Source organism: Globicephala melas, chromosome 5 (assembly GCF_963455315.2).
Source record: "Globicephala melas chromosome 5, mGloMel1.2, whole genome shotgun sequence".
Classification (NCBI taxonomy): Eukaryota; Metazoa; Chordata; class Mammalia; order Artiodactyla; family Delphinidae; genus Globicephala; species Globicephala melas.
This window is the reverse complement of record NC_083318.1, coordinates 666,666-692,128: the sequence shown is the minus strand read 5'-3', so window position 1 is coordinate 692,128 and position 25,463 is coordinate 666,666. Positions and strand designations below refer to the sequence as shown.

Here is a 25,463-nt window from a genome sequence, read left to right as displayed (position 1 = left end):
CCGCTCCTCCGGGCGCCAGCACCCACGGCACCATCACCCCTGGCTGAGCCATGGGGAGCCAGCCTCGTGCCCGGAACCCGGGGGCCGAGCCCTCCCCTGGATGCAGACGCAAAGGCAGGCTGGCGGTGAGGAGCCGTGGGCATTCCGCGGGGTGCTCAGGAAGCTGCCCTCCTGCTCACCCGACTTGGGCAGGGCCCTGGCGCCGCCTCCTCTGCCCAGGGTGGACGGCGCCCATGGGGCCTGGGCGCAGACACCCTCGTGCCTTCTAGGGCACCTAGCAGCGCCGCAAGGAGCGCCTCTGGCCGCCAGAGCGGCGGGGTGGGGGCGCGGGCTGGTGGCCTTCTCCACTCTCGCCACCAGCGACACCGGGCCTGGGGCGGAGGGCGGGACCCCGTGAGGAGCTCTTACTTGGCGAAGACCTTCTTGGCGATGCGTGCACGCGCCGTGTCCGCCTGCCGCTTGAGGTCGGTGAGGCCGGACCGCCGCCGCCTGCCCTTCCCACCGGGCCTGGATGAGCCAAGATGCACCCCAGTGGCTGCCTCCACGTCCCTCATGAGCTCAGGGTCCTGCCAGGCTGCAAACACACCCGACACTGCAGAAAACTCCCGGCACCGACCTCACCTGAGCCCCAAGCCCTCCCTGACACGGGGGCAGGGAGGGCCACCGGCTGCCCAAGGAGTGGGCGCAAGTCCCCGTAGGCCAAGGTGGGCGCCTCCACTGACCCCTTAGGCAGGAAGGCAACCGAGGCCGGTGGCCAGGGGCAGTGCCACGCGCAGGCTGCTTCCGCCTCCAGGCTGACGGTGCCCCGCCAGAACCCAGGCGTGGCCTCCGGACCCGTGTGCTGGCCAGAGGGTGTGCACAGCAGGGTGGCCACGGCCTCTTTACTGGTCCAAAGAGAACTTGGCCCCAGGCCCCAGCGATGAGGGTGCCGGTTCAGGCAGGCGGCCCTGCTCCTCCCGCCACGGCCCAGGCCGTTTGAGTCAGAAGATGGTGCTCCGCGGGGAAACAACCGTCACCCAGCCCCAAGGCCTGGTCTCACCAGACCCGGCTGCAACAGAGACAGGTGAGTGTGCCTGTTCGCCAAGACGGGAAACGTTAACTGTCTAAATGGGGGGCTCCCAACGCAGCAGGCCCAGGCATCGGAGTCAGAGGCCAGCGTCCCAACTCCACCCACCACTGCCCTGGCAGCGACTTCCGCCTCAGTCTCCGTCCGCTGGGTCGGGGGCAGGGCTGGGTCGCGTGGAGGTCCCTGAGATGCAGGCTCCGTGTAGCCTGCTGGCTCGGGAAGGCCGCCCTGGTCATGAGTGTGACAGCACAGCTCCCCAACGTGCCCAGACCTACGGACCCAGGCCCTGGCTGGCAGAAGGGGGCTGGACACCCCAAACCCCGATGGCGCCCACCACGCAAACAAGAGCCCCATGGGGGCTGCGGCAGAGGGGCCGGGTGGCAGGCAGGGCACGTCCAGTGGGGGGAGAAGCCACGCGCCCAGACAGATAGCGAGGCCTCCCCGAGTTGATTTTTGAAGTGAAGGAATACGGGGCGGCCCAATCCAGATACAGGAACGATTAATCCAAGATTAAGGAAAACTGTCCAAACAGTTTATCTCCCAGAACGAGAAGGCGTCACAGTTTAGGAACCCAGTGAATGGAGCAATTGTTTAAACACAACGGAAAAACGCCGGCACCCAGTAGAGACGGAATGAGCATCTCAGTAAAATGAAGGAGCAATTTAAAAGCCTTTGAAAAAAATCAATAAGAGCCAGGCCGCGGCCGTCCTGCGCGCTGATGGGCCCTGGAGCTCCACGCGCATTGTCACTGAGGTCAGCGCCGGGAAGAGAAAACTGCCCGGCGTGTGAGGGAGGCGGGGATCGATACTGTAGTTAGTAAAGAGATGCTATTTCACATCTGACTGGCCAGCGCTGGCCCGCGGCCCCGGCTTGATACCTGTTGTTAACAAGTCACCGAGGGCTGCAGAACCCGATACTCTTCAGGGCTGACACAAAAATAGGCACTTAATTTGCTCCCGAGTGGGCCACCAGGGAAGGCCTCGCCTGCGGATTAATGGGTCAGGGCCCCTCCGCGCCGCCCTCCAGGGCTCCAGGCGCCAACCCTGGGTGTGAGGCCGAAATCTAACATTTGTCTCTCGTGACAAAGGGAAAAACCCTGCGAAAGAGGACACACGGCCCAGCTGAGACCCACACTAGCACCACCCCTACAGACACAGCCGCCTTCTGCCTCGGGGCTCTGCGCTGTGGGCCTGGCCTTTCTTTTAAGGAAAGGGGCCCAAGGCGGGACGGCCTCCAGACCCCAGCCCAGATCTGACAAACCACGGGATGTCGACACGGGTCAGGGCCGCACCGTTGGGCCCACCACCCCCACCCCAAGTGTGCTCGGGTGCTGCCCTGCCCAGGACGCCGCTTCTGCGGGTCACCATCCTGCCCGGCTGTTCAGGGGCCTCTGGGGGCCAGGCAGCCGCCACCCCGCGGCTCGTGCCAGAACACAGCACCGGCTCACGTGCCAGGATGAGATGAGCTCCCTGAACGGCGGAGAACAGCGTCTCGGTGGCTTTGGCACGCAACAGGCCTACAGGCCGGAAAATGGGGGCCCTGAGTAGGACCCCAAGAGAGCGCTCCAGGCTCAGAGGCTCAGCAAGGATGCCTGGGACCACCGGGCAGGACCCTCACCTTCTGCCCACACACGCGCACACACAGTCCACGTGCACGCAAATCACACACCGCACACACCGCAGCCCTCCTGCCCGGTCCCTCGTGCATGGCTCTGCAAGACAGCAGGTGACGGAGGGGGGCAGCTGGCGTCCTGGAGGCAGCTCGGGACTCAGCCAATTAACTTTTCATGCCTTGGTTTTTCCATTTGCTTAAAAACAGGCTTAAGAACCCAGAACCCAAACCAACGATGACAAGGTGGTTTCCGGCCGTGGGCGTGTCCACGGCGCCCGTCAGGAGCCACGTGAAACGCGGCCAGGCTGGTGCTCAGTGCTCTGCTGGCCCCGAGGACAGCGTGTCCCGGCCACGCTTGCGAGTTATGACTGAGTGGGAGGCGGCAGGCGACCACACGTGGCAACCACGGGCCACCCTGTCGGCTGCCGGGGTCCAGGGCGCCCCCCCACGCCGTGGCTGCCGCTACCCCGTCCCCCGGACCTACCTGGGCGCCCCCCCTGCCTCTGCAGCTGCTGCTTCTGCTTCTGCTCGCGGGCCCTGTCCTCTGGATGGAGGGGCCGTCCCGTGTCATCTCTCGGGATGATCTTCCCGTGGAAAGGGCACTGAGGCAGAGAACGGAGCAATTCTGAGGCGGGAGCGGGCCACTGGCCATCCCTACCTTCACGGCTCCCGGGGCCGGCCGGTCCACACCACCCTCTGCTCACACACCCCTCAAAGGAGGGGCCCTCGGGCGCAGCCGCGACACAGCCAGGCAGCGGATGGAGATCTGGTGTCAGTCTGGCCAAAGTCCCGCCTGGCGCACAGTGCCGCCTCCGTGGACCCCCGGCCCAGCACAGAGCGCGCTCAGGAGACACACGTGGGCAGGGACACAGGAGCCAGGGCAGAGCAACCCAGCCCTGTGCCCGCGTGTCAGACCACCCACCCAGGGGAAGGTCCTGGCACCAGCAGCCTGGAGCCGAGCGCCCCCTCCGGCCCCATCCTGGCCTGGCCGAGGTGGCCACCCCACTGCCCAGCCGTCCACCCTCCTCACCTTAAGGCGGTCTTGGCGCTCGCAGAGCCGGCCGTCGGGCCGGGGGGCACGGCACCGGTGCTGCACGGGCTCGAATCGCCCCGCAAAGGTGATTTGGCGGCTCCGGAGAGACTCAGAGACAGCGGCACTCTCTACTTCCGCATCCACCTCGCGGGGCTTCCAGAAGCGGTGCTCCGAGTCGGACCTGCACACGGACCAGACGCTCAGCGCCGTCACGGGGTGGCCACCACAGCACCCGCAGCAAGGCCAGCCTGGGCGGCTGAGCAGGGGGCACCCCTGGGCTTGTGAGCCCATTCGGGACGAGTAGAGACGCTGAGTATGGTGGGGGCACCGCCAGACACCCCACCCCGGTGGCCCGCCTCCCTAGCCTGGCCTGGACCCGGGGCAGGGGCTCCCTGACGGAGGTTAACAGAGGACAGATCAGCCCACCCCCACCCCCACGCCCACGCCCACGCCCACTCCGGAGAGAAAGCGTCCAGTGCAGCAACGGGGGCGGCTTCCCAGAAACTCTCTGCGGAGTCCCAGGCCGGGCCCGCGGAGATCCGAGTCAGAGGACCAGAGGGCGGTCATGACGAGGGCCTGGGCAGAGAGCCTGGAGCAGTCCTAGGCAGACAAGCCTCATGCCGTCTGCCATGATGCCCAACCATCAGGGCAGACAACAGGGAACGTCCCCCCAGGGAGGACCAAGGAGGTTCAAAGGAGGTCCACAGGCCTCTGGGCAGGGCTGTACAACCCCGGGTAGGCACCATGCCTACGAGAGCCCGAGAGCTGCGCTCGGCGGGACACGTGAGGGCCTGCGCCCAGGCCGGGGGCAGAATGGGTGCCCACAGGACCCACGGGACGCCCGCACTCACTTGAGGATCTTCCCAGCCATCGGCTCCTCTCGGCCCCAGTAGCACAAGTCCACCCCGAAGGGCACGACAGGTGCCCGGGCCCGCTCTGCCGCCAGCTTCTTGGCCTCCTCTGGACCCAGCGGCACCCTGGAGACAGCAGAGGAGTCGTCAGTGCTGTGCTGCCGGGAGCCGGCCTCGGCCACCTGCCTCTCCGCATCCCCCGGAGCTCCCGGTCACACACCTGGGCTGCGACCTTTGCCACCTCGGGCCTGGAACCCAGGGCAGCCACTGAAGCCCTACGAAAAGGCTGGCCAACCCAAGACCACACTGGGAGCTGGCCTCAGATCTGCGGTCCTCACGGTGGGCCCAGGGGTGTCCTGACGCCTGACCCCTTGAACCCCAGAGCCCTGGCCCACCCCCATGGCCTGGCCTACACACCAGCGCTGAGGACCCCCGGCCCCTGCAGCCCCCGCCCCAGTATAGATATTGGCAGGTGCTTGCCCGGCCGGGGGTGCACACGTGGGGCTGCCTGAGCAGGGGTGGGTGTCGGCATCACCTGGGGCTCGGGGGTGAGGCCGGGGGCAAGTGGCGCTGGAGCCAGTGCAGCTGGGCAGCCGCAGAGGTGGGGTCGCAGGCCTCCTCACTGCTCCGCGTCCTCTTCCTCGCCTGCGAGGCCGGCGTGGCCGGGTCTTTCTCCAGCCCTGCGACAGAGACGTATCTGCTCTTGGCCACCATCCCCATGACCCCGGACAGACCCCTGGAGAGCGCCGTGTCCCCATCCCACGGTGACAGCACAGCACGTGTGAGGGCGCCGAACCCTCCATCAGCACAGCACCTGCCCCGCCAGCCAGATGAGGCCCCAATGCCAACATCTCAGCAGCAAGGCCACCGGGCCACCTCTGCAGGCCAGGGTCCGTGCCCAGGTCCCCAGGGCAGGGGGAGGGCAGCTTCTCTGACACTACTGGGCCCCACTGGCCCAACTGTGCCGATTCCCGGGCTGTCCCTGACCCCTGCCAGCCCCTCCCAGTTGGGCACCTGGGCCAGGGGCTGCCCAGGAGGCACGGGGCAGGGTGTGGGTTAGGACCTCAGAGGCACTCCATCCCGAGAGCGAGGGCAGCGCCTCCCTCCCCAAACTCTCCTCCAGACAGGGAACCACTGCCAAGAAAGAGGTGAACAAGAAACAAAATATCTGGAAGGTGAGAAAGAAAGAGGAGCTGGAGACCCACCAGGGCCCCACAAAGAGGGAGCCAGGAAGACGAAGACAGCAGGCAAGCAGAGGAGAGGACGACTCCAGGCCGGGCTGAAGGACAGGAAGGCGGCTGCACACCCATGGGCAGCTCTCTCTGGTCAGAGACGTGAAGGGCATTCACACAGGCATCAACTTCCTCATGACTGGACCCCAGAAAGAGGAAAGATAACTGGAGTGGATGAAATAAAAAGCCCAATCTTCCTGGAATCAGAGCAAGAGCAAGACCGAGGAGCTCACTGAGTGTCAGGAAGGAGACGAAAGGAAGAACGTGCAAGTCACTTACAAGGATGTTTAGGAATGCGAGAGATAAACACAATGGTCTGAGAAGCTTTCCTTCGGAAACCATAAGCATCCCACAGGCACCAGTCTCTTTCAAACAACAGTGAGTGTAAGGTCTGGGGAAAAAAATCAAACTCGGAATTTTATACCCAGCTACACTAGGTTTCAACATGCAGGTGAAGGACACAGCCTCACCTGGAGGTTCAGGAGGGTCTGCGGGACATGGGGAGAAAAGGCCAAGAAATGACTTCGTAAGATTCACTCCCGCCTCCCCCGAAACCTGAGTACCCACAACCATCAGAAGTAAGTTGGTACCTGGACGACCCAATGTGCCGGGCTGGGGGGCCTGAGCGAGCGGGAGCCAGCATGTCCCCCATCCTGTGCAGGACGTGGGGACAGGGACGTGCTGGGAGATGCATGGCCAGGGGAAGTGTGAGTGCAACTCTCCCGAGCGGGCGTCACCATCAGAAGCGAAAATACTCGTATCGTTTTATTTATACTGGATGAACGCTTTCAAAACCCGCAGAAAAAAGGTTTACCCAGCAAATAAAAGGTAGGGAAAAGAAAAAACCAGAACAGTAGCAACAACAGCAAACTGAAGAGGAAGGCTGGCAAACAGATGCGCAGCACACTGGCAGCCCCAGCTGAGAACACGGCAGTAACTCAACGGACTCAAGTCAACGAAAAGACACAATGACGACATGAAAAACAAGCAGCAATTTCCCACTTTGACGAGAACCCCTTAAAACAAAAGGTTAACAGAGACTAAGAATAAAAGAAAAGAAAAAAAAAAAAGAAAACAAAAGGATGAAAAGACGCTCGCTGTGCCAATGGGAACGAGAGGGAAGCTGAGCCGACGTCACCACAAAGAAACTGGGTTCTACGTCAAAAAGCTGCATAAGAGGAGTGTGTGAAGGCGTAACAGACGCGAACGGCTCTGCCTCAGGAGCGCCCTGGCAGTTCCGGCCCGACCCTGGCCAGTGTGGGTGGACGAAGGGTCAGTGAGGCCGTGCCTTCTACGACAGACACCCTGGGACCTCACGTCTGAGAAGTCCTTCCCAGGACACATGGAAAACTGACAAGACAGCCAGGCAGGCAGCTCCAGGGGCCAAAGGGCCGCCACGGGAGCAGAGCAACACCAACACCGACACAAAGCGCTGCCCGCGACGCCACGAGCCTGGCCTTCCTGATGGCGTGTCTCCATCCCTCCATCCACGTGCACGGGCTCGAGAACATCCCCCGCTTAGAGTGAGAAACCAGAAAGGAAACGACACAGCACTGAGCGCTGGGCCCCAGGGGAAGTACTTCCTGGGGGAGGAAGGGGAAGTGGGAGGGGGTGGGAGGGGAGAAAGGCGAAAAGGACGGGCTGGGAAGGCTGGCTCAGGCCACCATCAGCTCCGGGCTCTCTGCAGCAGGGCGGGTGGACCTCACGGCCAGGTCCTCCCGGTGTCTGCACGTGGCCTCCCCGCGTGCACGGCCGGAATGCTGTCCAGTGCTTTTGTAGATGATAGCAGGTGAGTAGCTGCGACAGAGGCCTCATACTGCCCACAAATCCGAAACCGTTTACCCCAGGCCCTTCACGAAAAACTGCCTTCCCTGGCTGCTCCAGACGCCCTCCGAGTTTGCGCACGGCTCTGAGTACGGGGTCCACCCCTGCTTCTCAGGTGCCTGTGGCTGACAGTGGAGGACGTGGGGCAGAGCCACTTGGTGTGGCAGGGTCCACCTCGGTCACCCGGCAGCACCCTGAGCCCTGAGGCCTGGGTGCTCTCGGAAGGCCGGCGGGGACCCGGCCCCGTCACCAACACAGCCCGGGTCCAGTCACAAAGCCTTCCAGATGCCCCCACTCGGGCACCGACAATGCAGTGTTACCAGCTGGTGCAGACCCCGACACGGGCATGCGCACACACGGGGAGGCGGGACTGGTAAGTGGCCGCTGTGGCACTCATGTAGGTGGCTACAATCGCAACCCAAAGATCGATACGAGAACTCCTAAGAGTTACAGGAATGAAATATATTTTTCATTGATGTGTTGTTTTAAACCATTAAAAAGATGGCTGAGCGTGCTGAAGCAGGGTAAACACTCACAGCACTAAAACAACACTACCGTTCCCACACTGCTGGAGAAAATCAATCTCCCTGACACACTTTCAAGGTAAACGTCCTAAAAGCAGACGTGTCCCCCGGCCCCGGGTGCTGTGCTTTCGGGGAGAACACTGAGTCCGGGGAGACCAGAGGCCACAGGTCACGGCGAACCCCGCCAGCCCCACCACCTGCACAGGGGCGTCTGCCTCAAACACAGACTCAGCTCAAATCTGCTCCCTCGGCGGCTCTGAGGAAGAGGCATGAGAATGCCCAAACCCCTGGGCTGGTTTAAACTGACCCAGGGGCCCCTCCGTGCCTGCAGCGCTAGAGCAGATGGGGCGGGCGGGATCGATGGCAGGAAATGGAGGGGCGGGGCTCCGCGTGGAGGGCGGCTGCGCGCCTGACACTATTGATTTTACCTGGTTCAGCTGGCCTTGTAATTAAAATGTAAATTTGAGAAAGAGATTACGTCCTGACAGAAATGGGAGGATTAACGGCAAGATAAAAGCCCCTCAGTGAAAATTCAGAGAAAGAAATGAGAAAGAAAACGGGCACCCGTCTCCTCAGCTGTGGATTTAGACGGAATCTACTGCAGTCACCTGAGTTTAATTGAAAAACCAGTGACGGACTATCAACTACAGTTATGAACTGGCACACCCAGCACTTCCTGCAGTGGCCTCGTGGCCCCGAGCTCTGTGCTCCAGACCAGGCACCAGACCCCTCCTGGGAATGGGGGGACAGCACCCAGCCCCCCCACTGCCGCAGGACAGACCCGGAGCTCAGCAGGTCCCGTCGTGCGAGGGCTCCCAGGCTGCCCGGCCCACGAACAATCAGGGGATGGCTCAGCTCTGCTCTGTCACACCTGGGGCCCCGCTGGGAAGACAAGCGGCAGGTCGGCGACACCTGGAGGTGGTCATCCACAGTGGTGCCTGGCGACCTGGGAGCCTCCTGGCGGGGCTGGAGCTCCCTTGAGGCGGGGCAGCCAGGGGAGACCTAGGAGGGCAGTCATGGCACCCCAGGGCCTCCAGCACCCCTGGCAGCCTCACGGGTGTGGGACGAGGCCTCGTGGGGGGCGGGCCAGGCACCTGGAGGACGAGGCAGAACAGAGGGCACGGGGAGTGGCCCAGTGGTCAGAGGAACCCCACTGCTGGGATGGCGCGGTTGGGGCAGCCGGGACGGAGGGCGGGGCGGTGGCCGGGAGGGCAGGAGGCAGGTGGAGGCTGCACCCTAGGGCACCCAGGGAGGGTCACGTGGCGCAGACGGCAGGACCCAAACACTGGAGGGCTGTGAAGCTGGTGTGGTAACTTGGTGTGACACGCCTAACGGGTCATGCCCTCACACTCCAACTGCCTGAGCATCTAAACTAACAAATTCACATCTCATCTCACACGCTCTGATTCAAATCAACTTGTCCACGTCGCCACAAACCCACATGTGATCTTGGTTTTATTAGCCTTCTCTGGACAAAAGATGCCTCCTGTGCAGAAGAGGCTTTTGGAGACTTTTTGGAAAAGAAAAGAATGCTACACGGGAAAGACAGGTCGCGCGGGTAGCACGCCTTCTCGAGGTGTGTCATTGCTCCTGGGCCAGACGTCAGACTGCGACTCCATCAACGGGAAGGAGGGCACCGCCTGACCTGTGACGCCCCTGAGAAACGGAGCCTGGGCAGCAGGGGAGCCCAGAGAATGTGGGGTGGTTGCCCCCCACCCACCGAGGCAGTGGCGTCCCCCCCGACTCCCTCCCAGCCCAAAGGGCCCTACCGCCACGGCAACCACACCGCGTGCCCCCAACACCCTCCCCCAAGCCCAGGAGGAGCTCTCTGCTCTGAGGGTGCCCTTCCAACCCTGGACTCGCTCCCGACGGCTGAGACTTCTATGATCCCAAGCAGGGCTGCCCCTCACTGTGGTGAGGCCTGAAGCTGCAGGGCGGGGGGGTGGTCAGCATGGGCCTCCGTGTGTGGACAGCCTGGCCGCGCCCACAGGAACTGGCAGCAGGGCCTGCCCACCAAGTGGACTGCGGGAACCCGGGGCGGACCTCGGGGAGGGGCCCAGGCCAGTGAGCACCCCAATCAGGAAACGAGAATCACATGGTTTTCCATGAAGGCAGCTCTGCAGGGTCGACGGGCAGGGACGCAGTGAACCTCAGGACCAGGTGGCACAGACTCGGAGTGCCTACCACGGCCAGCTCCCTGCTTGGCGGGCCCCAGGCCGGACGCGAGGTCTGCCCTGAAGGGCAGCGTCCGGGGCGGGACCTCCTCCCGTTCCCAACCTGGCCACTCACCACACTCAGACTGCAGGTGCTCAGGGACGCAGGCCTCATAGCCCTCCTTCTCCGGGACCTCCACGAAGTCCTCGTCGTCCTCATCCTCGTCCCGCGGGGCTGCCGCCTGTGGACACACCCCCAGACCTGTGAGTGGACAGCACAGGCAGAGACCCGGACAGCCCCAGTCCCGCTTCTGTGGACTTTCTCCAGGTTGGGGTTTACTGTCGACCGTGACGGCCGCATTGGAGGTCCGCTCCCGTCCCTAAACCACACGAGCTGCACGCGCTCCCCTCCACCGGCCGGCCCTGAGATGCGCGGATGGGCACTGCTTCAGCCCACAGAGCCCCCACGAGCGGCAGGTCTCAGCCGCACAGGCAGGGCCTGGATGACAGCCCTCCATCCAGCTCCAGCCAGGCCAAAGCACCTCGTCCTGCCCCGGGCTGGCTCCCCACCTGGGTGTCCAGTGGTGCCAGTGTGACCTACAGCACTTCTGCAATACTCTACCCTCAAGACGGCTTGTTAAGAAACCACCGAAGAGGAAGCTTCCTCTGGACAAGGCCAACCTCCCCACCTGCTCTGTGAGGCAGGGTCACTGTGCTATGCCTGGAGCCCCCCCACCCCTCAAACCCAGGGACCCAAGAACCACCCAGGGCATTCTTTTCAAGACCCATTCACTCCGCCTCTGCCCCCACCCGCTCCTGGGCAGTGCCCGGCTGGGTAGGAGCGGCAGGGACACGGAGCACGGAGGGCTCACGTTGTGGGGACCAGAAGGCCCTCCAAAAAGCAGGACGACCGACGGCCTCGCACACGTGCCAATGTGCTGGGGCCACGTGCAGCATGGACGAGGTGCTGGCAGCCCATGCCGCGCAGACTCGGAGGCATAGCCCCTCCAAGGCCAGAGCAGCTTCCTGCTCCCCTTCTCCCTCACCCATCCTCAACGGCCCCCCGCACTCCAGGACAGGGCGTGGGGGCCTGTCCTTCTTGAGAGGGTCACGGCAGGAAGGCGCCCAGAAGCCCGGCCCCGCTGCCAGCGCCATCCTGAAACACTCGGGGGGCGCTGCCTGCCTCCAGCCTCTCAGGCCCACCCGAAGGAAACGTCCAGAGAGGTAGCCTGCTATCGGGGTGATAGCAACCAATGGTTGTATCCATCAGACTTGCCCTCCCCTCCAGAGCCCATCTTGACAGCAACGTCTCAGGGGCACACAGGCACGCCGGAAGAAGGACGGAGGGCCCGGCCCGCCGACCCCCAGGGCAGGAGGCCAGCCAGGCCGCTGCCCTTGGCACTGCCAGGCCCGGGATGCCCCACGCCCTGTGGACCCGGAATCCACGGAGCAGCTGCCCGCGAGGCCTAATCAGATGCAAATGCACTGAGCTTGGACACAACCCGCGGCGTGCGTCTGGGAAGCACGGAGACATTAATCATTGGAAACTGTAATTTTTGTTATCGGTCTAACACTGATCAAAAGGGAAGCCTGTCTCCGCCGCTGACCTGTGAAACGTCCCAATTATACTCTTTGGAAATGACAGGGGCACTTAACTCCAGAGCTGAGCAAATGACGACGATCAATCACGTTTGAATAACAATGAGCCGCGGACCTGAAAATTATTTTTGTATAGAATCTGCCCAGGAATTTATGAAAGGTGGAAAGCAGCCCAAGGTTTTAGGGCATTACGGTCCCGGCTAGCGCAGCGCGTATCAAACACTAAACAGAATTTATGTGTTTTAATTTTCTAAAAGGTAGATGTGGACCGAGTGCCACAATGCATAGCACGTGGTGCCAGACTTTAAACACGGGGCTCATTTTCATACAATACTATGCTTACTGCTCACACCCTTGAATTTCACCGGGAACTTTTATTAAATTTTCATTTCCTAAAAAATAATTAGCCGCTTAGCTAACTATTAAGAATTATACCTTCTTTCTCCCCAACTAAAGTTGTTTACCCCCACGATTAAACACTAAAGCCTGGCTCCCTCTGTTCTTGAAGTCTCACTGACGAGGCCATGAGGCCGTACCGCACCCAGGAAGACCGTCAGGCCCTCGAGAGCTGCCTCCTTAGGGCCCCCGGCCAGATCCTCGGGCACAGCTCTGCTGTGAGCGGCCCCGGGCCCTCGTACGAGACCTACCTTGGCCATCGCTGCCACGCTCGCGTCCTAAACCCCTTAGCGGCTGGGGTGACCCTCAAACCACGGCCCTGCAGAAGGAAGCAGGGGCTTCGCTGCTGATACTGAACTCAAGCTTGAATGAACCCATTCTCGAGTTCTAGTTCATACGGGCTGGGCTGGGCTCTGCTGTCCTGAGCACACAGCGGGACCTTCTGCGTCCGGCTCTGGGCACGCTACCCTCACGGGAGAACAGCAGTGCAGATGTCCCAAGACACAATCCCTGCGGCTGGAACACCTGGGGCCAAGGGCCTGTTCAGAGGAAGGGACCCCTGCCCGCAGGCTGGACAGTCCTCTCCAGGCCTCCGGAAAGCACATGGCTGGAGACACTGAGGCCCACGAGAAAGCATCCACCTGTGCTCGAGGGGCCAGCCCAGGGGTCCCAGGCAGTCGCGCTGGCAACCTCCCCTCAAGGCTAAAGGTCACATATCAGGTCAGACGCCACACTGGGTGCGGGCAGAGGCACTACGGGCAGAGCAGGGGTGAGGGGAGGCCCGAGGATCCTAGGAGGAGGTCACGCCCTAGGGAGGAATCGGTTGAGGGTGGGTGGCCTTCAAAACGGGGCCAGACTCGCCAGTGGTTCTCAAGAGCAGTTTGCTGGGAGCTGAGCTTCCCAATCGGGAAGAAAGACCACCAGACATGCTTGAGAAAGCAGCCCGCCCTCGTCCGGGGGCCAGGAGGCCATGCCAGGCCGCCCCCGGGGGAGCGCCCACCCTCCCTAACAGGTCAAGCCCCAGGGCCTCGGAGGCCCGGGCAGGCGGTCCGAGCCCTGTGGTCAACCGTCTGGGTGAGGGCCAGGCCCCAAGCTGAACCCTCCCAAGGCCGCAGGGAGGTGTGGAGGACGCCCTGGGCTTTCCTCTGGTTTCACACAAATTGATTCTCGCCCACAGTTAAAAGGATTTAGAAAAATGAGGCTCCCCGATCATAATTAAACAAGCAATAAAAACAGCTAAGATATACAACGTAATCTGTTTACAGAACTAGGGCAGCGGGCTGCTAATTACTTGAGAAGGATGGGAAGCGCTACCTCCCAGGTCTGCCCACCCAAGGCACACCCGAGATACAGCTGGACCATTAAATAAATTTTGTGCGATCTAATTAACTCGGGGCGCCATGTCCATTACTTTTCACCCAAGAATCACTTTTGTTCAGTTTCATGTGTGTCTGTCTCCCTTTTTTAACAAAGATGATGCAAGGCCTCGCCAGACAAGTGAGCTCCGAGCGGCGTGTGTCTCCGCGGCTTGATGGGAACGCATTGAAAACCCCATTCCATCTTATAAACTAAAAATTAAACGTGCTCAGCTGTGATGGCCGTCATCACATCTGCTATTTATATGCTAATGCCCTCCCTGGACGCAGTGCAAATTGCCCAGCCAGGCCAATATCTCACGCGCATCTCCACTGCCCGGACGCACCTCAGAGGGCAGAGGACGCGCAGGGACCACCACGGGCCCGCGGAACAGGAGGCGGACGGGGCGTGGAGCACGTGCTCACCTCCCGCACGGGGGCCCGAGAGCCACCAGACCGACTGGCCCTTTCTCACCCGCCCCCTCGCGGCCGAGCCCTGGGAGCTGCTCCAGCACCCCAGCCAGCCTCCGGGGGTGCACAGGGAGGCCACCAAATGCCCGGCGTCCACTTCCAACCGAGGCCGGGTGGCCTGGGCCTGTTCTGCATGCAGATGAGCGGCGCGCTCCTCCCTCGGCGCGACCTCCTAGCGAGAGCGAGGCGCTTGCTGTGCCGCCTTGCCTTGGCCAGAAGACCCATGCGGCTCCGCCTAGACTGTCTTCCCATCCGTGAGAGGACGGTGAAAATGGAATCGACCTCACAGGGCTGACTTTGGAATTAACGGGACCGCACGTGAAAAGTGTTTGGAAGAGAGCGGCCACCCTGGAGGGTGCCGGGGAGGATGGGCTGCAGGGCAGGGAGGGCCCAGGGGCTGTGGGGGAGACGGCTGGCCCCCGCCCCCCCAGCAGCTAACACGCTCCTGGTCCCCGTCCTCGCGAGCACGTGTGCAGCCCCCTCCCCCGGCTCCAGCCCTCACACAGCAGCCTTTGGCACGGTGGTGGTGGTGATGGAGAAGCCGCGTCACCAGGAAGGTTGTTTACTGGCCCTGACGAACACAAGGTCCTGACTGCCAGCTGATTTAGTTCCCTTGCTTCCCTGGGGCGCCCGACACGGTCAACATTTCACTCCCCTTGTTCCCTGCTCCTTCCTTTTCACCTACAGGAAGCCAGCACTCAGCTCCGGCAGCAGAGAAACGCCTCGCCTCCAGCGCACAGAACAGCCGTGACAGCAGCCTGGCCTCGGCCCGCGCACCCGCCTGGGCGACCAACAGGAAGAAAACCTCACCCAGAGTTAAGAGGAGCGATCTCCACTTTTGCAATGAGAGGGAGTGTGTCTGAGTTAAAAGCCTGTGGCTGCCACCTCAGACCACCAATGGGTGAGAACGAGAGCATCCGTGCGGGCATTCCAGCCGTGGAAGCGAGGAACCCGACAACTGAGCAGACGCCCACACTGTCCACAGCTTAAACAGGCTGATACTTGGAATTATTTATTTCTGACTTACTGGTTGGGGGAAGATTAATATTTTGTTAATTACACAATACAAAGTTAAGTGGTGATCGTAGCTACACAGTTAAACAGCAGGCAATTTGAAAGTTTCCAAAGGATTTTTATCAGTTTAACAGATGTAGCAGCCACGGATTATCAGACCTCTCCTCTAGCAGCAGAACCGGAAACTAAATCTACCAAACGATGCTCCGTGTCTATCTAGTTTAGATTTTTCCCCGGCCCGCTTCCACAAGGAACTGGGACAGACGCTCTATGAAACAAACGGTGAAACGTATTTAAGCTAGCTTAAGTATTCTTTAAAGACAGAACGTCTACGTCAAAAGGAAAACGACACAGCAACACACAGACTGAAACAGGAAATCTGAAAAAAAGGCCCTTGGCCTGGCTGCAGTTAGGCTGCCCAGGAGAAGCCCCTGCACGACCCACTTTCCACGGTCGAAGCCATCGCCTAAGCTTCAGCACGACCGTCACAACAGCTTCGGTCTCTTCCACGTTTGTTAAAATTCTCAAATATTTAACTACACGCTCCCAGCTCAGCGCATGCTAAGTGGGTAAACACCAGGCAAAGGATTTAAGCCCCGGACATTTTACGTGAAAAGAGTGAGCGAGAAAGACTGGGCCGTGATTCTAATCGCCACTGGGCCGCGCGGCGCGGGCACAGGTGCGCAGATACCACAGCCTGCCTATTCTGGGAAGCAGGCTACCCGAGCGAGTGGGCGCTGCCACTCAGCGGCCCAGCCCCAATCACCCCATCAGCAGGCCCGCGCCACTGCTAGTGAACCAGCCAGCACGCTCTCCAAGGATTCAGGGCCTCTGGAATCAACTCCTGGAGGAGCCTGACAAGGCAGCGCCACTCCCACACCCGACCACGCGCCCACCCCGACAGACCCTGGCCACCCCAGCTCGTGCCCTCAGCCGCCTCCCTGCACAGAGTGCACTCTGACCTGACCGTGCCGCCACGTGCCTCCCGGGCTTTGGGGCTGCCCGGCCACCGTCAAGGATGCGTTGATGTCCCAGCTGGAACCAGACGCAGTGGGCCGTTCAGGGCTCGCTCCCAGCAGCTGGCCTCACCTAGTGGCTCTCAAGGGAGCCACGTCGAGACATCCGGAAGGTTCTGCTACCAGTTCTGGGCTCCGAGTCTTGCCGGCCCGGGAAGTGCAGGCTGGCCCCCGACCCGGAGGGACCAGACTGTGCTGCCTGGTCTCTCCTTGAGGCTCTCCCCCAAAGCCCTGGCTGCTCCAGGATGCCTGCTGCTCGGAAAAGGGGGGAGCTGCCCCAGCCCCACCAGACACGGTGAGGGAAAGGCGGCCTCAGGTGCCTGTGAAGGGGGCACACGGTGTCAACCCCTGATCCCCACACCCCTCACTGCTCTCAGCCCGGCCTTCCACCCTGACACCGCGCCAGGAGTCCGCTGAGGCTCAGAAACACGCCCCCCCCCAGACCTGAGAGGATGCAGACCAGACCAATTCCTCCCCCGGGCCCAGAAAACACCCTTTCTCATCGTGAAACAAGTATCTCGGTCAAAATTCACAGAACTAACTTACTTCCTGTTCAGTTATGCACCGAGCAGAGCCCTAGCGTCCACGGAAGCAGGGCCAGGCCCCCAGCTGACGACCAGGCCTCGTGCCCGCGTGTCTCGGGAGAAGGTCAAGATCGCCCTCTGCCGGTCCCCGGGCGCTGCACACCCGCAAAGAGGAGGGCAGACGACGGCCCTCGGCTCCGGAAACTCTCGCAGGGCCCATCCCCGCGGGCCCCTGGGGGCAAGGATGAGGCACCCAGGCCCAGGGTGCTGGCCACTCTCCCCTCTAAGTCTGAGGGGCTTCAAACTTGACCTTTTCCTCAGCAAGGAACAGCGCTCTCCCCACCCCAGGGCTTCCTCAGGAAACGGGAGAGGGACCTGCCCCTGCCCCCGCCCTCCTCCCCCTTCAGGTGCCACAGCTCAACCCTGTGGGGTTCGGGCTCTGGGTGCCCCTGGGGCGCAGTGCACTCTGCTGCCTGTTTCCTTGCTGGTTCTCACCGAAGGCTTCTTGGCTCTGATGGCTGACGACGTCCAGCTCTGGCTGTCACCTCTCCCCACACACACCCTCCAGCTGTAGCGCCTCCCCGCCCCCCACGGCCCCCTGGAACACCCTCAGAGGACCCAGCTCTCTCTGTCCCTTTCAGGCACGAAGGTCCAGCTCCTGGTGCAAGCCCATGGGAGGGGCCCCGGACGCCACCACCTCTGAGGTTCGGGGTCACCGCACAGGGGCCTGGTGTCCGGGAGCAAGTGGTTTTACCCCTGCCCAGTCCCCAGGGCCCCTGGACCAGGGCCACACGCCTGCCCCCGCCCCACAAGCCTTGCTGGGGACACAGCCATCGAAGATCGGCTCCCCGCTCCCGAACCATGTGGCACCTGGGAGGCGGCGCTGTATGCCCAGCAGATGGCGGGCCTTAAGCACCCTCCCAAAACCGGGCACCAGTCCCCACGTCCACCCCACTTGGCCGCCCTAGGCTGGGACACCGCTCTGCGCGTAAGAGACATCCTGGTCTTCCGTGTCCTGCAACCACCCTCGGCTCCAGTGCACAGACGGGAGAAACGCCCAAGGCTGGACGTTGCTACCGAGTTCACAGGAAGGGGCCTACTAGGTGCTTGGGCCAGGCGGCGGCAGCCTAGTCTCAGCGAGGCCGCCTCCCACACATCCCTGCCTGGGCCCTGGGAGCCCCCTCCCCAACTAGAGCCTTCCGCCCGCTGCCCAGCCCACCTCCCTCGCCCTTCTGCCAAGACCCGGTCCCAGTCCCTCCACGTGTGGCGAGGGCCTGGCTGTGGCCTCTGGTGCTCAGTCCAGGGCTCCCGCTCGGGGAAGTCGGTTCCCAGGCAGAAAGAGAAGGAACAACGCTGGGGCCCCAGGGACGCCTGCTTGCTTAGGAGGCCGAGCTGGTATCAGAGGAAGGTCCCCTGGCTGTCCTCACGGGCGGACGGGCCGGTGGCACTCACCTCCCTCCTGCAGCCCTCCTCGGGCATGACATCCAGCTCCCGAGATCGCCTCAGGGCGGTTTCCAGCTCGGCCTTCAGGTCGATAGCACCCTCCAAGTGCCTGCCGCGTGTCCCTGCGCGGGTGAACAGCTGCGAGGACGGGGAAGCGCTCAGCAGGCTGGGCACCCTCCCTCCCTCCCCCGGGCTCGCCCTGGCACCCTCTGCCCACACGCCTGGCCCACCTGGACCCAGGAGCACACGGCTGGCAAGAACTTGTTCTGGATGAGCCTGAGCGTGTCCCGGACCACGTGGATGATGACCAGGTTGTCCTCATCCTCGTGCACCTTCACGCTGTCTGCAGCAAACACACAGGTCATCAGAGTGACCACCGTCCGGGCAGATCACCGGGCACCCCAGACGGGCCACCCGCACTGCCACCCACCCTGCCCCAGCCACACATCACCCGGGACCCCAAACCTGACTCCCTAAGGAGACGCACTGCCTTGTGATCTCGGCCACGATGGATTTAGCCTGACCTCAACGCCTCCCTCCACGCCAGGCCGTCGGGAGACCCTCCCCGCACTACTTGCGGGATGGAGGCCGCACCTGCCCCTGGGCCCCAGGGTCCTCCCTCTGAGCTCTGCCACGCCCGCAAGCCTCAGCCAGGCACCCCAACCTCCAGCACGCCCCTGCCTCCATGGCCCCGGCCAGAGGGTGTCGGTTCCTTGGGGCTTGCAGGGCTCCTCCTGCAGCCCAGCTGTCCTCCAGCCCCGCCCCAGGGGCCTGGGCCACATGGGGTTGGACGGGGTGTCAGTGCCCCTGCCCCACCGGTGGCTGGAAAGCAGGAGCCACGTGAGGCCAGCCTGTCACCACCTGTGTCGTCACAAACACGGTGATGAGCTGTTTCTCAATGACTTCTTTCTCCCAGCCACCCTCCGACCCCTCCGCAGGGGCGCCCCATCACTGGCGCGTCAGGCCCACCCTCACCGCCGGGCCTGCGTGTCGCGATGAGGACCCACAAGCCTAAGTCACCCCTGCCCCCACAGCTCGGGAAGCAAGCCCAAGCTCTGGGACGGGCCCGCACCTGAGGAGAGCTCCACCTCGAGCGTGTACTCGCGGGAGCCCAGCCCGTGCTGCCGCACAAAGCCTTCGGGGTCGCTGTCCTCGTCCCTGTCCTCCGCGGGCGGGCCCTCCACACCCGCGGCTCCCGGGCGGCGGGTGCAGGCGGCCAGGGTCTTGCTGCAGCAGGGCTGCTCCTCATCCCTGCCACCCTCCTCGGCCATGGCGGGCCAGGCAGCCCCCGGGGTCGGGTCGAGGTCAAAGGGCACCAGCAGTCGGAAGCAGCTCTCCAGCTCCATGAGGCAGCTCCGGATCTCCCCGGACATTTCTGGGAGGACGAGACGGGGCTCGCTGGGTCCCATCAGGACTTGGCCGTCGAGGGTGGGGATGCAACCAGCCGCCCGCCCCGTCCCCCACTTCCTCCACAGAGGCAGGCAGGAGCCCTGCTCCAGAGAGCACCCAGCCGGCCGCGGCAAGGCCGTCCTTCAGGACGTCCTGGGTACCACCCTCAGTCCTGACTCATGCTGCGACGGCACCCGGCGGCGTCTATGGACACCCAGCGAGAGCCTCTGTGGGCAGTACTTCTGGAAGAGAGCAGCCAGCCGAGGGGGCACACCACCACCGTCCCGCTCTGGCCGCCCCCCACCCTCCCGGCATCTCCCCCGGGCCGACCACCTCTCCCTGCTCTGCGGCTATCCTAAGGCCAGGCCTCCTCCCCAGGTGCTCCCACCCTGGCTGCCCTTCACGGGAAGGGCTGGCCAATGGTGGGGATCTGGGGAGGAGGCCGGCAAGACCACGGCTGGGGGGTGGGGGAGCGTCAAACGCATGGGGTGTGCAGACCACGCGGGGTGCACGTCGCAAGCACTACCGCCGGGGCCGCGGGGGAGGCGTGGATGGCCTGCAGGGTGCCTCCTGCTGCCCGGCCTCCAGAGGGGAGGGCTGGGGTCTGTGGCTGAGTGCCTCCCCCAGCCCTCAACCTGAGCCAGCTCCGCCCAGCCAGCCTGCCCACTTGCCTCCCCCCCCCCCGCCCCTCCGTTGGGGACCAGGCCCTGGGATGGGAGAACAGAGGGCTGGGCGGAGACCCGAGCTCTGCCTGGGAAGGGGCAGCCGGTGGGCGCTGGGGCACCCCGTTCCCCACAGCTCACCTTCCATCTCCCGCGCGGCCTGCTCAGACCTCTCCTTGTAGATTCTGTCCAACCGCTTCTGTTTCTCCTCTGCTCGCTTTCTCTCCGCCAGAGTCCTAGCGCCCACATCTTGGAAATCTACCTGAGAAGTCGAGGTAAAGATCAGATCTGACCATCGTGAACCCAAGTAAAACAAGAATCAAAAACGGGCCTAAGGGGGCTTCCCTGGTGGCGCATACGTTAAGAATCTGCCTGCCAATGCAAAGCACACGGGTTCGAGCCCTGGTCTGGGAGGATCCCACGTGCCGCAGAGTGAGTAAGCCCGTGCGTCACAACTACTGAGCCTGTGCTCTAGAGCTCGCGAGGCCACAACTGCTGAGCCCGCATGCTACAACTGCTGAAGCCTGCAAGCCTAGAGCCCATGCTCTGCAGCAAGAGAAGCCACCGCAGTGAGAAGCCCACGCACCGCAACAAAGAGTAGCCCCCGCTCGCCCCAACTAGAGAAAAGCCCGCGCGCGACAATGAAGACCCAACACAGCTAAAGATGAATAAATAAAATAACTAAAATCAAAAAAACAAAAACTGGCGTAAGGGAAGACGGAGCCTCGCCAGCTACAACCATGAGCTCTACGGGTCTCGAGTTCACACGCGCTGTTTTAACACACACAGCAACACGCTCAGCTGCGATGTTTAACCCCCGGTAAGAACACAACCACCGGCGTCTCCCAGTAAAATAAAACGTAAAAGACTTCCATCCCCACGTGTGCTGCATGCAGGCAGGCAGCAAGCTCGCTCCAATTAGTGGGAAGGAAGGCTGCTGGCTGGACCGAGGGGCCTGAGAACAACGCTCGAGTGGACCCCTAGGGAGCGGCAGGAAAGGCAGCAGCCACAGGCCAGGAGCACGGGCACGTGGGGGAGGCTGGCGCTACTGGTACTGGTAGGTACCATCCACCGGGCTGGCCAGAGCCTGTGGCAGCCCAGGCAGCAACTCACACTGAAAGCAGGGGACAGCCCAAGCGCAGAGCCCAGCACAGAAAAGGGCTGCGTCTGAGCAGCTCAATCTCCCTCCTCCGTTTTTCATCTTTCCTAGAAACCAGGTCCAAAGGCTCAGCACTACCTACACGTGGGGACAAGCTGCGGCTCTTCCCCCAAAGCTGCTCCTCCTGTCTTGGGAGCCCCTGAGGCCCACCCCCTTCGGTACCCCCAGGGGCCAGGCAGGTCTCCCCGCGGGGAGGGGCAGTGCAGCTTGGAGCCTGCCTACCTGTTTGTTGTGCGTTAAGAAGTGGAAGCCCAAGGCCAGCTTCTTATAGGCTGTACCATACTTCTCGTTCCAGCCGCGGATGGCCCGGGTGGCGGCCTGCCTCAGCTTCTGTGCCACCTCTCTGGGCGGTGGCAGGGGCCGCTCGTGGTCGGTGCCCAGTGTGAGCTCCAGGAACTCCTGGAAGTTGGAAACGACTAGCATCCTGAAATGGTGAGACCTGGCAAAGAGCTGGTCCAGGACCTGGAAAGCGGAGAGGCGGACCTCGGCGTGCTCCTGGCTCAGCTGGGCCATCAGCAGGTGGTAGGTGCGACCAAGCTGCTCCTCTGAAGACCTGAGGACACAGCCGTCCTCACCAGGCGCCTGCCGCACCCACAGGTGGCAGGGACGCGGGCCCTCCCACAGCCCTTGCCCTTCCTCCAGAGCAAAGTGGACGAGCTGCTGCCCGCGGGCCAAACCCAGCCCCTGCCTACTTCTGCACAGCCCACAAGTCAAGAACGGTTTTTCCTTTTTTCGCTTAAGACAAGTCGAAAGAGTAACACTTCCTGACGTGTGAGATTCAGCGTGGGTGCCCAGTTTTATTGGGACCCAGCCAGGCCCATTCATTCATTCAGCGGCTGACCGCCTGTCCACAGCCCAGTGCCCACAGCAGACCTGACCGCCTGCGGAGCCTGAAAGACTCCCCGCCCGGCCGGCCCGCGGGTAGAGGCCTGCCGGCCCTGCACTCGCGTAGCAGAGACCCCACCCCGAGGGGAGACCACACGTCCCAGCACCCCCAGAAAGCTCTGTGGGCCTCTGGGAGCCGCCCTGGCAGGCCGGCGCACACCCTGACCCCTCGTTGCTCCTCCTACCGGCTATCCCCGCCCCTGCACACACCCTGCTGTTTGGGGGGATTCTGGGGCGTGCGGCAAAACCTGATCTGAGCCACTATTTTCTATCAAAACGTAAATCACTAACAGGATCACTTAAGTTTCCCTGCTATGTAAGCACAGGATAAGAACGATCAGTAAATCCCCTCGGCTTACGTTCCCAGCATCTGAGAGGCCCTCGGCAGTGGGAGAAAAGGGGTGGTGTTGAGAAACAGGTCCTGCAGAGCCCACCTGCTATGACCTCTAACCTTCCTCCCATCCTTTGTTCCAACAGTAACTAATCCATAAGTACCACACGTGCGCTCAAGGACACACACACACACACACACCCCCACACCCACGGGAGTGAACAGACACCAACCACAGCCCTGCTGTGTTCTCCCGCATGCCACACAGCCCCACCTGGGACCACTACCCAGAACACGACCAGGCGCTGCAGGGCCCTGGGCAGACGTCCCAGGCGTGTCCCTTTACTAGTTCTCTCCTGGCAAAGGGTCGATCGTGGGGACAGGCAGGGGAGGGCGGACCCCGGGGGAGCCCCCCAGTCTCCCAGGGCTGTCACGGGCTTGCTGAGACAGCCGTCACCTAAAACGTGAACGCTTATGACGTACTTGCAAATTTTCTTCAGCTCCTTCATTTTCTCGGGATTCACTTGGGGCTCTCCTGAAGTCGTGAGCTCTTCCACCAACTCTGAAAGTTTCTGATCCATACGTAGAAACCTGGAACGCAGACACGCTAAATGACCGCCTAGTACTTCAGGGCCCTGGGTTTCATCGGCAAGTGTTTGCTGGGCTGCACTCTGTGCTGGGCATCGGGGTGTGGGCGCGACGCTGGGGCCTCGCTCCCTGGCCTCTGAGAGGTGACCCCCGATGCTGAAATACAACCATTCAAGGAGACGTTCCAAATCAGACCAACAAGACGTTTTTGGTGGAAGTTAGGAAAAGAGTAACAACAGCTCGTGAGCTCTGGAGGTCTACGGTCCGACCCCACCAGCGCGGCAGAGGCTGCAGCCCCGGCTGTTCTCCGCCTCTGGCCACGCACTGCGGTAAAGCAAGGATCAGAACGGTCTAAGTTGCACTTAGTTAAATTAGCTTTCCCACAGGACCGCCGCCGCCTCTCTTTCCTCGCCAACACGACTATCCATCCAAAGGCCACAAGGCGTCCTCTACACCCGGAGCGAGCTGCTGCGACTCGACCTGCGCGCGGAGAGCCGCCCGGAGGCCGGGTGCGGCGGAGGCCGGGGCGCCCGCGCAGCACTTGCGCAGGAAGGAAGGGGCCGGGGTCCCCCTGAACCTGGGGCGCCGAGGACGCCTGGCTGGCTGCAGGGCTCGGCTTCACCAGTGGAAAGAAGGGCCGGGAAGGTGGGCGCAGCCTCTCCCGTCGCGCCCGCCGACAGTAACGTTTATCGTCGCCGACCCTCGGCGGCCTGGGCGGGAGCCGCTCTCCCGAGCACACGCCAGCACCCGGCTGCCCACGGCCCTGTCGGGGCCGACTCCGCCCCCGTCCTGAAGTCCGGGGAGCGGCCGGACTGAGGAGGGGGCGTCTGGGGAGGGGTGCGGTAGGGGCATCACGGGGGGGACGCAGGGGTCGTCCCCGAGAGAGGGCTCGCCCTCCGGCCCCCCGCCCCCGCCCCGTCGCCCCTGCCCGGCGGCGCAGGACCGCGATACCTACCGCGCGACCCGGCCGCTCGCCTCACCTCACCCTTCCGGCGAAGGGCCCGCCCCCTGTCACATGCCCCAGATCGCGACAGTCATTGGCTCGCCCTGGCCCGGGCGGCGCGGGGGCGAAGGTCGCCCCGGCCACGATAGCGTCTACGCCGCGACGCGGCTGCTCTCAAGTTAGCCCGCCCCTTCCGGATGAGGCCCCGCCCACCTCCTGTCACGCGCCGCCGAGCTCGGCAAGCAATGGCTCGCCCTGACCTCCGAGGCGCGGACGTGGGGTCAGGGCCGAGGTCTGCGCGGTGACGCAGGCGCGCTCCCGGCAGGGGCGGGGCGGCCTGGGAGGGCGACGCGCGAGAAAAAGGAGGCGGGCGGGCGCAGCAAGGTCTTAAAGGAGCCGCGTGCGCGGGGGACGGGGCGGGGCCGGGCTGAGGGGTGCGAGCTTGGCGTTCACGGCGTGGCCGCCGGGAGGACTGCTGTCCCCCGGCCCGGCCCCGCCCCTGCGACGGGACGCCCGGGTGGGCGCCGCTGCGCGTTTCTCCGGGAGCGCCGGAGACCCTTCCCCAGACGCCACTCGGAGGACCCGGGAGGGGGCGCGGGCTCCCCGGGGCTGGGGGCCTCGGCAGCTGACCCCCAACCCTCCCCGAGGAGTGGCGCCCCCGCTGTCGGCACTAGCCTCGCCTGGGCGGCTACACTTCCCGGGTCCGATGGCAGCGCTGGGAGCCGTGTCCGGGGGACCCTCCCCGGGAGACGTTGCCGAACGTCCCGGAGGCGGGGACACCCCGGGCTGGGCGTTGTGTCCTCACGCGGCCGGGGACCCCAGGTGCCAGGTGACACCCCCAGCCAGGTGGCCCCGCACCCCAGCCGCCCTACCCGGCGGCCCCTGCGTCCTCGGAGCCCCGCCGCAGCCAGGCCCTCGGGAGGCGCTCGCCCGCTTACCGGCCCCGGGCGCCCGGCCCTCCCTCCGCAGCGCCGCCGCCTCCCCAGCTCTTGCCCGCCTCACTCGGGCTCTGGGTGCCGCGGCGCCGGCACAGAGAGGCGTCAGGGGGCAGCTGGGATGTGCCGCGACCCGGGGTGGGGGCCGAAGGGGGTGACGGCGCTGGAGGCCGCCCGCCCCTGAGCGCGGGCGCCGCGGCCTTAGCGCGCAGCCCAGGCAGGGCCCCTCCCTGGCCGACGGTGACCGGACGCCTGTCTCCAGCCTCAAAAGGGCTTGAAGCGCTGAAACGCCACAACACGAGGGACCTTAAACACAGGACACTGAGTGAAAGGAGGCCGTCAAAAAGAGCAAATGTGTGATGCCACTTGGACAAAATGTCCAGAAGGGGCAAACCCACAGCAGAGGGAAGGGAAGGGAAGCGCCTGCAGATGGGCACAGGGGTTCTTTCTTGGGGTGAC

General features: G+C 63.3%; 1 protein-coding gene across 4 annotated transcripts in view; it reads right to left on the bottom strand.

Moving 5' to 3' along the window:
* Positions 1-25,056, bottom strand: part of UVSSA (UV stimulated scaffold protein A) — a 32,587-nt gene extending 7,531 nt beyond the window's left edge. Inside the window, exons 1-13 of one of the 4 annotated variants that reach the window (XM_060298854.1) lie at positions 25,008-25,056; positions 23,022-23,129; positions 21,545-21,875; positions 20,305-20,425; positions 19,185-19,487; positions 18,343-18,455; positions 18,122-18,250; positions 10,431-10,536; positions 5,097-5,241; positions 4,562-4,687; positions 3,708-3,891; positions 3,162-3,279; positions 409-574 (exon numbers count right to left, since the gene is read on the bottom strand). In XM_060298854.1, the coding sequence (XP_060154837.1) occupies positions 409-574; positions 3,162-3,279; positions 3,708-3,891; positions 4,562-4,687; positions 5,097-5,241; positions 10,431-10,536; positions 18,122-18,250; positions 18,343-18,455; positions 19,185-19,487; positions 20,305-20,425; positions 21,545-21,875; positions 23,022-23,119 (1,940 nt within the window). In that variant the 5' untranslated portion in view covers positions 23,120-23,129; positions 25,008-25,056. Of the gene's footprint in view, positions 1-408; positions 575-3,161; positions 3,280-3,707; positions 3,892-4,561; positions 4,688-5,096; positions 5,242-10,430; positions 10,537-18,121; positions 18,251-18,342; positions 18,456-19,184; positions 19,488-20,304; positions 20,426-21,544; positions 21,876-23,021; positions 23,130-24,081; positions 24,221-25,007 lie in introns of those variants that run through there. The other 3 variants (XM_030876663.2, XM_060298855.1, XM_030876668.2) reach the window with 3 other exon arrangements.
* Positions 25,057-25,463: the final 407 nt, after the last annotated feature.